General features: G+C 39.6%; 1 protein-coding gene across 3 annotated transcripts in view; it reads left to right on the forward strand.

Moving 5' to 3' along the window:
- LOC134558689 (protein FAM169B-like) overlaps positions 1-11,780 on the forward strand; it is a 33,391-nt gene extending 21,611 nt beyond the window's left edge. For 2 of the 3 annotated variants that reach the window (XM_063412804.1, XM_063412805.1), the window contains exons 6-9: positions 4,998-5,180; positions 7,565-7,693; positions 10,341-10,444; positions 11,397-11,780. In XM_063412804.1, the coding sequence (XP_063268874.1) occupies positions 4,998-5,180; positions 7,565-7,693; positions 10,341-10,444; positions 11,397-11,618 (638 nt within the window). In that variant the 3' untranslated portion in view covers positions 11,619-11,780. The remainder of the gene's footprint in view (positions 1-4,997; positions 5,181-7,564; positions 7,694-10,340; positions 10,445-11,396) is intronic. The other variant, XM_063412807.1, reaches the window with a different exon arrangement.
- Positions 11,781-15,038: the final 3,258 nt, after the last annotated feature.

A 15,038-nucleotide genomic window follows, 5' to 3' on the forward strand; every position in this document is an offset into this window, starting at 1 on the left:
TTATTAGGCCCAAAAAAACCTAAGATAAATATCTTCACTTAGAAGCTGTATTTCACATGGTTTTTTTACATATTTTGTAATTTATTTTTTAAATCATAATGTAAGTTCTTTTTTCTTTTGCTGTCCTGGTCAGAACATTTAGTAAAGGCAGCTTTAACTACAGGACTTTGTATTGTGCTGGACCTCCGTTACAGCTTCTGGTCCTAGGAAAAAATTATTTTCCTTTGTGCTCACCATGTGATTCTGATTCCCTTTATTTCCAGGCTCTGCAATTACCTGACCATTCTTTCCAGTTAGATTTTTCTTCACTGGGTAATTGAGATTCTCATATTGATGTTGTATTCAACTGTATTTCTCATCTGAATTTTCCATTACCTACAGCATGACAAAAACCATGCTTCAGTGGAGGCAAATAAGCCAGAAAAAGGTCTGTGGAGCATGGCTCTTTCAAACATAAATCTTCTGGGTGAATCACAGAAGTGGTGACCAAGGAACCGAGAGTCTGTTCTATCTTTGCTACAGATTTAATGTGTCGTTATGCAAACTAAATTTTCAATGGACTCCAGTGACTCCAATTAACTATCTTGGCAATATTGTAATGTCATTTCCATTTGCCAGTTCCTAGGTGGCCTGTACAAAGTGAACTCGGTGTTTTGGTCCAGTTCCATGCTTCCATCCATCTTACAGCCATCCTTAACTGGATCTCTTTTAATAGTCCAGCTAAGGAGGGACAGATGGTCTCGAGCACCCGCCTTGCTCAGGGATGCAGTAACGGCTGCAGGTCAAGGTTTTGAGATAATTTGGCCAATTCTGGCAGTGGCCACCCTGCACCTGTTGTATAGATAAACACAAGTCTCATTCTTCAAGGCTATCACTTTTCGTGAGCATTAGACACCTTTATTAAAGCAGAATTTATTCATGGCTACACAGATCATCAACTTGGCCCCTCTGGAATGTGCCTATTCCTGTCCAATGACAGGCATGCAGCATTTACCACTGGGTATACTAAAGATTGATGAGATGTACTAAGCCACTAATGAGGCTGATAAGACACTTTGTCACGTGCCAAGATAAATGTCTCCAATTTTATCTATGTCAGCGGCTTCCATATCAGACAGCTGAGCAGTTAGACCACACTAAATGGAGCTACTTAAAGGTACAATAGGAAATGACAGTTCCCTCTTCCTGTACTTTTCTCTGCAGGCAGCAACCTGAAAATGAAATATTTTGCAGAAAGTCTTCATATAGATACTTGGGGTTTGGGATCTGGTTTATATTGTTTAAAGTATTTATTTCGTGCTCTGTGTGAAAACCTCAGAAAGAATGTGTTCTGTGTGGTGATGTAGGATTAATTACCACGGTTACTGACACTTGTTTCTTGTGCAGTGAGACCATGTAATTCCCTGGAATTTTTTTCCTTTCTTATTTACTGAGGACTAGTAATTACTGAAAATGGACTTCACCACCTTCACATAAATGCCAGGAGAATGCAGAAGATTCATGATGCAAATAAATCAATAAGGAAGTTGGAGGATGCAATGAGCCAGGAGTGTCTTAATGCTTTTAAGAACAAACCAGAACAAAATCCCTTTTTTATAGAGCGTTTTTTTTCCCTTACTATTCTGTATTACTGTCTCTGTAACACATATGAGCTGCCCAGCTGCAGACCAAGCTGTCTGTGGCATGAAAAACAAAAGAGTCAGATTGTCAAAGCTTGGCCCTTCCCTCCTGACAAATCTTAGTAGTAAAAGTGTGGAGTGATGTGAATCAAACTAGCCTTAACCAAACTGAATCCTCTGAGAAGGCTGTAAAACATACAGGTGTATCAGGAGTAAATGCATTGTTGGCTTCTCGTTCATTCTTTAGAAATGCTCCACAAGCCACAGTTTGGGAACACCTGACTGCAAAAACTCTTAAGCAGACATGGAGTAGACAAAGAAGCAACCCTGGCTCAATCTCTGCTTTTTTCCTACACCAGAGCTTTAGAGATGGTCTTTGCAGGTGGCTTCCTGAGCTTAAATTCATTTCACACCTTTCTTCATACAAGCCTTTTGAAATATCTTCTGATACTTGTGGCCCAGGTGCTATTCTGTAGAACGAGATCCTTAAAAAGATAACAGGATTTTACTTTTTCATCGATTATATACATTTCTTTTAGGAAAAAAAATAAGTTTGGCATTGACGTTAACCTGACAGACAATTAGCTGAAATCTTGTTGAATAATTGCTTTTGTCTCCCTCTGTTAGCTAGCAATAATATTTTTGATGTGCATTTCTGAGGTGGATTCAAAGTTCTGGCTGTAATGAAAATGAAATGACTACATACCAGTCCAGACATGAATTAATTTAATTTTATTGAAGCCAGAACCTTTGTTCGCCTTCTCACATACAAACTCACACAATGGGTTGACCTTGGGTTCTGCTCTGCAGAAATATTCCCCACCCTTTACACAAGTGCTCAGCCTGCTCCAGGCCTGTCCAAACATGTGTGTGCCAAGCCAGCTTGTTCAGCAGGGAAATAGTCAGTGTGCACAACCTTGTTTTGTTTGGGTCTGTTGGATGTGGGGACCAGATTGGTGTTTTTTTTCTGGTTTGTGGCTCTTTGGGAATGCTAATGGCTGTCTGCTTTTCCTGCCCTTGTAATATCTGTTTGCCATTTTGCTGGCTCCTAAGTTGGTCATTTGGCACTCGTGACCTAACCAAGCAGATCAAAGGCTTTCAAAGGGCAGACTGCATGAATGCTTCCCTCTCCATCACCAGTGCCCTTATTTTCCCTGTCTCCTCTCTCACCTCAAAACTTTGTCTGTGTGTTCCAACAATGAAACAAACCTCTCAACCAGATGTGTGAGTGCCCAGTGGCCACTTCCAGGCCACCACTAGCTTATGGTAACCTTGTGCTATTCGATGGGAAAAAGGGACAAAGTGGCCTTTGTTCCAAAGGTTGGTTTGTTTGTTTATTTTATTTCAAATGCCTGTGGGCTCTGACTCTCCTAATGTGTTTCCCAGGGACAAGGTGAAGAATGGCTTCATGGTTTCTTTATTTACAGTGCCTTTAGACATGACAAGTTTTTGTCATCTTCTCAACACAAAAATAGGAGCTCAGGCATAAATCACTCAGCTCCTGGGGTTGCTGCACAGCATTCTCATCAGGATTTATAGGAGACAGTTTGTTATTATATGAGATAATAACAAACTCAAAAGAACACTTGCAACATACAGGAATTCTTAAAGACTTCATGAGGAGAAGTTTTGTCCCTTAGAACAGATGGTGCAATTCTGCTGGAATTTGACATCTCTGTTGGGTTGGCAGCTAACAATGGGACTGGGGATATACTCAATTTTTTGGCTCATGACAAAAAGAGTAACTACCCATCATGTGTTACAAATATTGAAAGGTTATAAACACCACCACAATCCACCCTTTTCCAACAATGTGCTGGAACATGTGTTTGAAGTTAAGCATGCACTTTGATTAAGCAGGAGTGAACCAAGGTTAATCAAGATGTGAATGGATGGTTATGTAGCTGCATACTCTTGTTGTATGGCTCAGTCTGTGAGGTGTGGATCCTTGCTAAATGACGAGCTTGACAAATCAGGGTCTAGAATTAAAAATAGTCATGTATCCTGTGCTAAATTGTCATCCTAGAAAAGAGAGTAATAAAAGTCAGGTCTGTCCAGTATCGGTGAAAGGTGCTGCACACCAACTGAAGCAGCAGAAATAGATCCCGGTTTAAGACAGTTGTGGGGATGTAACAAATAAAAAATTGATCTGTTAAGTAAAAGTCTTTTATTGGAATTTAGGAACTTTCAACAGGACTTGATAAAACTGATAAAACTGTGAAATAGGTCTTAGTGAAGTGATGAAAGCTTCATGTCTCAAGACCCTGGAAGCTAGACTGAGTCAGGTCCACTAGGAAATAGTAAGAAAGATAAACGAAGAACTTAAGCAACAAAGTATGAAAATGTAACCATTTTCTGTTATAAAGACCTGGATATCCATTTGTATTTAACTGCCACGTACTCAAAAGCAGCATAAAATCTTCATAAATATTTTCTAAAAATTAAAATAAATCATTGAGGTTTTTCTGTGGGGACCTTCTCCTATATGCAGGTGGTTGGTGAACTGATGTTGGTCATTCGTTTCAGGACTGAGTGCTTATGCTGTGAAGTAGTTTGTGGTTCTATTTTTATGGTATTCTGAACTGAATGGAAGAGCAGCAATAGGACCCTAGGTTGGTTCGGGTGAACGTCCAAATTTTGGATACTGAATGTCTGTTCTTAATCAATTCTCTCGACTCCAGTTTGAGTTTACCAGCTGTGATTGCAAAATAAACCCCTTGGTTCTGTGTTTTGGGTTTTTTTTGGACAATTTTCTCTGAGAACTAGTTTTAATAGTTTGGAGGCTTATGCTTGAGCCTGTATTTTGTCCACATGTAGAGCATTATGTCATGACCCCGTGATTTCAGTTAATTGACTTAATGTGTTTGTTAGCAAGGACTGTCCTTGATTGAAACCCCTGGTTTAACACTGATAGTGGTAGTTCAAGTGATGGAATAGAAGCATCTACATGTGTGATAAATTATCACTCAGTAGAAGTGGAGTGGCTTACAAAGGAGCTTTCTTAATATGCACCACTCAGTTGTTTATTTAAAGGAGTATACTGGCATCATATTCAGAATATTTATATCTCTTTGGTTTTAGACAATTCATCTTTTCAGTGAGCTTTCCTATATACATTGCCTTTGCACCAAGATAGTGTGATTATGAAGAATCAGAGTCTGGAAAAGACTTGTTAGGCAGGTCCTCTCCATTTCATGGCACAAATCATCCTCCTGGAAAGTGTTTTACTGTCCATGCAAATACACTTTAGCAAGGATCATCCTCACAGCCTGTGGAAAGGTACCAGGGCAGTGTGTGTGGCTGCAATCACACAGCAGTTAGTGCAGCAATACCAGTTTTTGTTTGCAGATGGATGTGTTTTTCCCTGTCTGTTTTCAGGGAGCCTGTGTGATGGTACAACCAGTCAGTGTTACCTGCTGCCAGTTTTGGATACTATATTTGTCCGGAGAAAGTGCAGAAGAGGTGGCCTTGGGATGAAAATGTTGCATGATTTCTGTCAGTCTTTCCTGGCTGAGGATGCCTTGGGGATCAGCTGCCCTATTTCTGCTGCCATGTATCAAGGTAAAGCCTTTGATGTGGACATGTTAGGTAAGGGTCATGTATAATGTATAATTTTCAATATGGTCTTGGTAAGATTGTCTTCACTGTGTGAGAGTTCAGTGCCCTTGTCTGAACTGAACCGTTCTTAGCCTGCAACTGGTTCCTTTTCCAGAGCCATCTGGAATTTCCTCTGGAAAGGTAGGACAATATTTATGTAAGACAACAAAACCCACAAAACTCACAGTGCCTGTTTGACATTTTGTGTTCCTAGAACTGTTCTCTCTTAGAACTGTGTCATTGCCCTAGACAGGGACTTACACATTTTATTTGACACCACAGGGAAAAGACTCATAAGATCTTGTCAAGCCCACACTATGCACATAATGCTCTGGTAGATCTTGCATTTTTTAAGAAATTACATTTAATAACCCAAATACCCAGGCTCTACTCAGTCATCCAGTTACATCAGTACTTGTTTTGTATCAACTGTCTTTGAACATTTGTCATTTTTAAAAGATCACAAAGTAGTCATATATCTTCTCTGTCTTCAGGTCAAAACTCTAGTTTTGCTAATAACATTCACAGAAAATATCTGTGCTCACGTTATTAATAAAACTTTCTTCTTTAGAAAAGTACTTTGTTCTGAGGTTGCTCTCTGTGTGGTGCAGTCTTCATCATTTTTGGGGAGATGTTTTGATTAATTTACAGCTTTCCCGTAGTTTCCTAATAAATGTCAAAAAAATTTTGGCCACATATGTTCTTCCTCTTGGTTATTATGTGCCCTTAAATATATTCAAAAGCACTTGAGCAGGTACTGCCACTTCTAAATTCAGGAGGGAATAGTATTGACAGCATTCCGTCTCTTCTCCCAATAATATCCATTTTTCCTTTGGCAGAACTCCGGGCTTTAGAAACCCTGGATGAGAAAGCTGCATTTTTTATGTGTTAGCACTAGCAATATATTGGAAGACTGTGCTTTTGTCTCAATTAAATTTAGAGCTAATAGTGAATAAATTTGACTTGCATCGTGTTTTAATTAGGTTTTCTTTTATAAAAATACCAATACTGTAAGTTAAATTTTGAGTGTATTGAAGTCACTGTCTGTTTTTAATTTCATTGGAACCAGATTTTCATACTTTGACAAATGAATGCAACCTTTAAATCTCTATACTGAAATCTCTGAAGCTGTGGACAGTTTATTTAACATGGACATGGTATTTAAGCTGCTGTAGAGGCCTAAAATGAAGGAAAAAGCTGTTTAGCAGATACCTGAATTCTGGTCTGTATGTTAGTTTCAGTAGCTTTTATTGGAATAGTTAATTTAGTCTGGATATCCTTGGATGAGTGTCTGTGATCTGCTCATCACTGTAAGGCAAATGTTTACATACCAGAATTAGGGTTTTTGTTTTGACACCCCATTGTTAAACTCAACTGAGGGTTGAAGATGAATTATCCATTCTGTAGTATGATGAACTACAGTGGGAAGAGTATGAAGTATGAACTACAGTGGGAAGAGAATTATGACAGTAATTTTGTTGTTTACAGATCACTATCTTTGTGCAGTTGATGCAAGCAATAGGATGGCAGTTAAGGGAAGTTTAAAAATCCCCTTTAAATGTTTTGAGCTGTTTGTTCTACAGCATGTCCCTCCTCTTGACACTGCTGACATCCTAAAGATACCACTAAATAGAACACACTTCAGTTTGGTAACATAATCAGACCTAAATTTGATAGGTTATCCAAGTTTTTGGGTGGACAGTGTGTACTGACGGTGATAGGAATCTGAGGCAATAGGTTTTTAAAGGTGATTGTACATCTGTTACAGGTATCCTGAATTTTTTCTGTTGGTTCTTCCCACCCACATCCAAAGAAATAAATGAACCTTAACAATGTGGCGTAGGGTAGCAGTAGTGAAAAGGAGGGTGGTTTTGGCCCAAAACCAAACTGAAGCAGAGCTTTTCTTTATAAACAGAAATTAGGTAGCATTCTGAATGGTTAAAGCTGGAAGACAGAGGAACACCTTTCCTTTCAGAGTAGTGAGGATGAAAATCCCTACAGTGCTTTTAGTCTGAAACCTACTGAGTGTCTGGACATTGTTCAGTGCTGCAGTGCTGGAGGAAGGTGCTCAGCAAATCATTTCAAGTCCTTTATCTCTGCACTCACAAGAAAATAATCTAGACTGAAGCAGGTGGCAGGATCCACTAGTGACTGTTTAGGCCATTCCACATAGACTTTTAGTAAAAGTCCCAGCTGAAAGAAAGAGGAGGAAAATGAAAAGGCAGAAGGAACATTTCTAAAGGAACTGATGAAAGTATGTCTGAGAGAATTTCTGGGATAGAACACACTCCCTCTTCCAATGTACTTTTCATTCATTCATACTTGTACCCCTTGATTTCTCCTTTCAGTGTGCCAGAAATTCCTGCAGGCTCATCCTGAGGAGCAGAAGCGACTGTGGGAAGTGGAAGCACCAGGAGATTGGAGCCAGCGAGTGAATATCTGGTTAAAAATTCAGATGGAGTCATCCCCTTCAGGAAGTGAGTTAAAACGAACAGTGTGAACTTGTCTGTGTTATAGTTTTATAAAGATAAGAAGTGTAATCAAGGGTTAGGTAGTGATCATGGCAAGGTGATGCCTCTGTTGTTTGCACATGGAGAAACTACTGAGTGTGCAGCCCGGTGCCCTCATCTTCTCACAGTAAACAGAACAATTCTTAGAAATTATGAGCTAATGAAATGGAACCACAGAGCATCTGAGAGATCCTGAACAAAGCACAGCCAGGCTGTAACTCCTGTTGCAGTGCACTTAGAGCAGGGTAGAAGTTAGCCCAAAAAATCCCTGTTGCACAACACATTGTCTGGGTTATAGACAGGGGTTTGTTTCTCTGAAATTGTTACAAAGAAGAAATTTGTATGGCCAGTGGGCAGCGTGTTTAATTACCTTCCATTGCTACCAATACCATTCTTGGATGGAAACACAAAGGTTTTCATTATGGGTTTTTGGAAGATTCCAAGTACTCTCCTACAGGGTAAATCCTTTTTGCTGGGAGCATTTTCTGCCTGCTTCACAAAAGATAGCGACAGAGCAGGGAAACCTTTCAACAGTTCATATGGGGATCTTGTTGATGTAATCTGTTCAGCTGGTTGGAGGACATAGACAGGCCCCTCTGCATGCACACAAGCTGGGATAAGCACTGGGTTCCAAAAGAAGGGCTCACATTGTCTCTTTCTGGAAGTGCAGCAAGGAGAGCTCCAGAGCAAATTGCTCCCATGCCTTCCCACATCCATCCTGTTCTGTTTTGGCTGGGGAACCTTCTGCTGAGACACTGTGTTTCATCTTGTCTGCAGCACACACAGGAGAGTTAAGTCAGACTTTAGCCCTAGGCTGGGTTCCTCTGAAGCCATTATATCTGTGTTCCCCATGCTTTAAACCAGCAAAACCTGGTGTTGCTCTTTCCTTTAATCTTGCTAAGTGAAGTTTATTAATGGCAAGTGAACAGAACTGTGATCAGATCAAAACTGAACAGATCCTGGGGGAGAGGATGCTTTCCTTTTTCTTTCTTCTTTTTGCCATCTTCTAGAAAAACAAACAGATGAATGGCCCAAAGAATGGCGAAATATCATTCCACCAGAATTGCTGTCATTAAAAAAATACACATGAGGCTTGGGAACTGCCTTGACTGCAGTTTTCCACTACCTAAAGGGGGACAGTAAGAAAGATGGGGATAAAGATTTTAGCTGGATCTGTTGCAACAGGACAAGGAATAATTATTTTAAACTGAAGGAGCATAGATCTAGGCTAGATGTAAGGAAAAAAAAATTACTCTGAGGGTGTTCAGGCCCTGGTACAGGCTGCCCAGAGAAGAGATGTGGCAGCCCCATCCCTGGAAGTGTCCAAAGTCAGGTTGGAGGGCTTGGATGGGGCTTGGAGCAACCTGGTCTTGTAGATGTCCCTGCTTGTTGCTGGGGATTGAATTAGATGACCTTTAAAGATCTCTTCCAATCCAAACTATTCTATGATTCCATGATTCTATCTTTAGGGAGTCTCTTGGGAACAAGAGCTTCATTCCTATTTTCTCTGTTTTGCAGAAAGCAAAACACAACATAATACAATACTGTCAGCTCCAATCAGGATCTATGGCAACAACTGTGAAAATAGACAAGTCTTATTCTGCTCTGATTTCTTAGATTCCTGTTGACATTTGCAATGCTGTGTTTTGGAACAAAATTACTGAGAAGAAAAATTGAATATTTTGCTCATATTATGGGGTGTTTTTTCCCACACCAGTATTTAGGATTGAATACCATGAATGTTCTTGTAAGAATTCTACAGTCATACATATTCCAAAACAGTTTTCTGTAATCCTGAGGTCAGAATTTTCAATTTTGCAAGGTGGTGTGGCTGCATCTAGTGGCAGTTCATCCGAACTGCAGCCCTCTGTTTGCTGCAGCTGATGCTTCAGTTTGGATGTGCACAGATACATAGGCATGTATACACACACACATTTCTGTCTGCATGTATATATCTATAAAAATCAAGCTTTTTAGCATGTTGTCACACATAGCTACAGTTATGTGTGACAATACAATTTCAAACAATAAGAATTAATTCTTATTGTTTGAAAAATGTAGGAGATATAGTTTCATCAAATAGTCTCAGCAACAGGAACATGGTGACATTTCTCTTCTGGGACTGATTGGAGGAATAGAAATCATTTCACATGGTTTGGTCGTGGTTGCTAAATCTACCAGGCAGTGAACGGAGCTGTTTTGCAGTAGTTTTGTAATATCCATAAAACATGTAGATGTGAAGCTAATGCAAAACCAAGCAGGCTGAGAAGAAGTAAAATAAATTTCAAGTGATTGCATATAATTCTTTATCAGACTTGGTCAGAATACCTGTATTTTCTGAAAAGGAGAAAAGGATATGGATTTTCCAGGTGTAAGAGGTGAACAGATTATCTGTTTAGCAGAGCTTTCTCACAGATATTTTGTTTCTGGTATAGTTGTTCACCTTACGTTTTTGTGGTAGTGTCATGGGGCACCCTGGTTTGGTTAATTAACAAAAACAAGGCAAGAGGGATTGAAAGTAAGAGTCAGGTGGCTTTTTCTGGTGGTTTTTTTTTTAAATGGAAATAGCCATGGAAGTATGATAATGTTTTTTCCCTTTTTAATCTCCTTCTGGGGCAAAATATTCCCCCAATTTCTCCAGAGGCTGAAGTGGGCTCTTGTGTGGAGAAGACTCCAAGCACCAAACCCAGACAATCAGATATGGAACAGATGAATAAGGTACAGTCATTTTTATGCCATCTTATGACCTTGTTTTCCATTGGTGACCTTTTCCCCTTTCATTGCAGAGGTTTAAATATGAGAGATTTCCACAGTTGTGTTTTACTACTGACTTGTAGGTAGTCACAGCTATATTATATATATATACATGCACACTTAAAAATGATATTTATAGCTAATTTACATAGATGTAATAGTTTGAGAGGCTAAAGAATGCAGAATAGTTTTAATAAAATGCTCTAGTTTAATCCTTACTGAGATAAGGGAGCTGTAACCAAGCAGGTGTACAGCAAATTCCAAGGTTTTTCTGAACTCCACTTGTGGTCTTTTCTGTGCAGGAGCTTGAGTGTGACTTTAGAATGAATAAGCCAAACTCTTTATGATCCTAATTATTTTACCTCACTGCTGAGCTGCAGATCTGGCCGTTTTTAGGATTTTGTAGCACCGAGGCCTAAAACCGGCTGTGAGGTTTAAATGAAGCCTAAGCTATGTATCTGAGAAAACAAATGACAGGAATGAAGCTTTTTCAAGTAATAAAGAAAAAGGAGAGAGGAGTGGAAGCAAAACAGAGAGCTGCAGGGGTTGTTTCCCCAGGACATTTTGGTTGCCACACAATTAAATCAGTTTGTTTCCTTCAGCCCTGAGCATCCTAGGGGAGCTGTGACAGCTCCGGCCCCTGTGGTGCACGCTCTGGTTGTGTGCTGTGGCTTCAGAGCCCACCCAGCCAGATCAAGGCTCCCCGTGCTCCCACTTTTCCCTCTGCTGACACTTCTGGGAAGGCAGGCAGAGCAGCAGGAGTGAAGCTGTTCTGTACAAAAAATACAGCTGAGTTTCTTGCCTTGCACGTTTATGGCGGCTGTGGCCGACAGAGGTGTTTGATATTAGGATCAAGTCACTGTCTATTTTGTTCGTGCATAATTTGCTGTTCTTTCTGTCTTGGCTCTAATTTCAGGGTGTTGACTGCTTTCCTGGCGTTGAGCAAGAGGCAGGAGATGCCATGGAGAAAAAAGATGACAAAACAGCAGCAGGGACTCTAAACTCACAAGGTTCTGAAGAGGAGGACTTGGAACAAGGTGCAGGCAATGCTCAGGAACATAAAGGACTCAGGAAAAGAGCAGGTCCTGGGGACTTAGCTGGAGACAAGGCCACCAAACAATTTAAAACTACACCATAATTGCTGTTTCAGAAATCAGCAAAATTCAGTATGATTTTAAAAATTGTAATTGACTCTTCTTAATTTGTAACAGTGGAGAAATTTCTTCAGGTATGATGAAAATTTTTGCAGCACACCTTGTTCATTTTATGTTTTGTTTTAAATAAAGCTTTTGTTTAGTAAGTGTCCTTTTCTTTTTCTTCTCACCAAGTAATTAAGTAGTAGCTGAGCCTAGTTATTTCCCTGCTCTGAAAAAATTTTATTGGATTGCACGAGGTGTCCAAAGGGGAATAATTGGAGGGCTTGTAGGTAGTGATGTGAGAAGATATTTCTATGGAAACCACATCCTGCATTATGGAAGAGAGATACCACAACACACGTTGGTATCAGAATGACAGTTGTAACCTTCCTTTCAGAGGAAACTGTTGATCTTGAATTGCTTTCATTTGAGCTTTTCTAGCAGAAAAATCTGCCTTAAACCCTGTGGTGGACAGGATGGCACACAAAGGCCATTCATGCAGAAAAGGTTTGGTGCAGAGAAAAAGAGTGAACAATCCATAGGCATTAAACTGCCTTTCAGTGCAAGCTCAGGCTGTAGAACTTCATGTAGCTTCCATATTGCATGTTTTATTTCCTGTAGGCACTTTCCTTATGTTTTACATTCAATTAACTTGGAAATACAACGTACTTCACTCAATTACCATGCTGGGGCTTGGTAAAGAAATTTTGCTCTTTTACCACAGGCTGGTTCTGTGTTAGAATATTTTATGTTTTTTTTAATAGGGAATTTCAAAAGCCTGAATGTTATGTTAATGAATTACAGGTGAAAATCTTAAGGATCAGATCTCCAGTCCAGTGGCAGAGAAGGCTTTGCAAAGAGGTGAACAGCAGGAGTGTCCTGATAATCCTGAACAGATCCAGCAGCCTGTAATTCTTAAGTGGCTCTTGGAACAAGGAGAGGTAGTTGTTTCTTCCCACAAACAAATCCAGCATTTCCAGGGAGACAGTTCTGAAGGCAGGCATTGTAGGTACACTGTAGAGATGTATATTTTTTCCCTGTACAGCATAATTACTCGCACATAGCCCCATCACCCTGTTTTTGTTTAAGGTTTTGATTTAATGCAGCATTTATTCACGTATCCAAGTAACTCCTTCCCTGTTGAGCTGCTCTGTAAACCATATGCCTGAGACACAGTGAAATCAGACCTTCCTAAGCATCTCTTAAAAAAAAATAAAAGAAATGCTATAATTGGAACTTACAAGTTTTGCCAAGAGAATTAAAGCACTGGATTGTGTGCCAGCCTTAATCATGTTGCTATGGTTCTCCTGTTGCAAAGAAAGTGCATTTAGGACTAACTTTAAAGTCAGTTGATCTTAAGGTTGTTGAAAAGTCACCAAGAGTGTGCTTTGAAGGCTGCTGGAAACTCCATGTCCTCTTGTGGAACAGCCTATATTCTTGTTAAATACATAATTAAAAAAAAATATAAATTTGTGAAGAGTTGCAATGCCAGCTGCTTTGAAATATGATAGAAAATTATTATATTTCTGCTCATGAAAGCTCATCTGGACTTGCAGTGGCCTGGCAAACTGAACTCATGTCCAGTTTGCACATTATATTATAATGGCAGAGAAAGGAAAACTGGAGTTGTTCCAACAAGTGAGGAACATTAAGAATTTTTAATCTGAATTAAGTCTTTCAACAAAATTTTATCTAAGAAGGCCTCGGAAAACTCCAACTGAATTTATATGAGGATAAAGGAAAAATATAAGGTACTGTCTGGAATGGGCAGATGAATAATTAGATTAAATTCATTCTATATCTGGAAACTCTTTTAGTTAGAGGATAGAACCATCAATTTTTCAACATCCCCCAAATGAGTATGTTTCACCTATTAGCCAGTGATCCACAGCTACATTAACAACCACTACTGGCTGTTCTCACAGAAAAATTGCTTCTTTCCTCTGTGTATGAATCTCCTTCCTTGATTTTGTTTAGGTTTTTGTTTTCTAAGTATCTCTTTCTGTTTTAAGTGTCAAAAATTCTAATGATGACAACTGAAGTAAGTAAAGGTGCATTTGCTGAGGTTGTGGTGGGAGGTGCTTGGTTCTCTCTAATCAAAGAGATTATCCTTTTCATCAAAACTTGTGACAATTGGAGCTGGATCTCTGAGGTCCTACTTAAATGTACTAAATTCCAGGGCTACAGGTTCCAGGAGGGCAGAGGCTTGTTCCATGTTATTTCAGAAATGCTGATTTACAGAACAATTAGTCCGAATATTGATTTGATTTGTTTTGATTTGATTTGTTATATTAGTGCTTTAAGGTATCTGATTAATGCAGGAGCTTGGACCTGCAACTCATTCTTAGCAGTCTGAAGCACTGCTTAATGAGATCAGAAGAATCCTAAGAGTGTCTGAAGCAGAAATAAATCCAATATTTTCACTGTCTTAATAGAACAGAGTAGGAAAAACACAACCAACACCACAAACAATTTTTTTTCTCTCAGTGGAAGATGTTTCATTTAAAACAAATCTGCATTTACTTAGGAATAGAATGGTTTCAGGGTGCTGAAAAAGTTGGCAAAGGCTTGAAAGAGCATGCCAGTTTTTGGAGGGGTTTTCAAAAGCTGGGATTTGATCTCTTTCTGAATCTACTCTTTGGTCATGATGAGAGACAGCGATGGTTCTGCTCAGGAGACAAGGAGGTGAGTGTGTCTGTGAGGGAGGGGTGGCAGATCTGCTGAGAGGGAGTTTGGATCTATGGTTCTTACAAGCAGAGACGCTGAACTCTGGCCTGCAAATAAGATGTTAAACATCAAAATTAGTGTTAGCAGTCATCTGGTGGGTGTGTGCCAACTGAAAAAAGGATTTGATTTGCTCTCAAGACAAGTAAACATATGGATTTTAAGGCTGGAAATTTCATTACATTAATCTGTCATGTTTCACATAATGTAAGCCAGACAATTTTGTGCATGGTTGCTGTGTCAAAAAATCATTGGTTTTGGTTGGAACAACTGATTTTTTAGAGGGATTGTTTTGATTTGGAAGTTTTGATTTTCAGATGTTGGGCAGTGGGAAATCTGCCACGTTTGCTGGCAAGTTGTTCTAAAGTTTTGTCTTTACAAGTGCATCCAGTTTCTTTAGTCTAAATTAATTTTGTTTCAGCCTCCTGTGATGGATTTTGGTTTTCTGTTTCACTCTGAGCTGTGACTCTGGTACTGTCAAGATGCTTTCAAATGTGGGGATGGAGACCTTGTGGTCTGTCATGACATCAGTGAACAGCACTGGTTTGGTTTTGGATCTGCCTCTGTGAGGCAGCCTTTCCTGACCTTGCTGCATTCTTCTTGTCCTTTCAGATAGATTTTCAATTTTTCAAATTCCTTTTAGAGGCTGAAACATCATCAGAGCCCCCGTCCTGGTCCCGGTCACGCTGCCATGACCT

Source organism: Prinia subflava, chromosome 15 (assembly GCF_021018805.1).
Source record: "Prinia subflava isolate CZ2003 ecotype Zambia chromosome 15, Cam_Psub_1.2, whole genome shotgun sequence".
NCBI classification, from domain to species: Eukaryota; Metazoa; Chordata; class Aves; order Passeriformes; family Cisticolidae; genus Prinia; species Prinia subflava.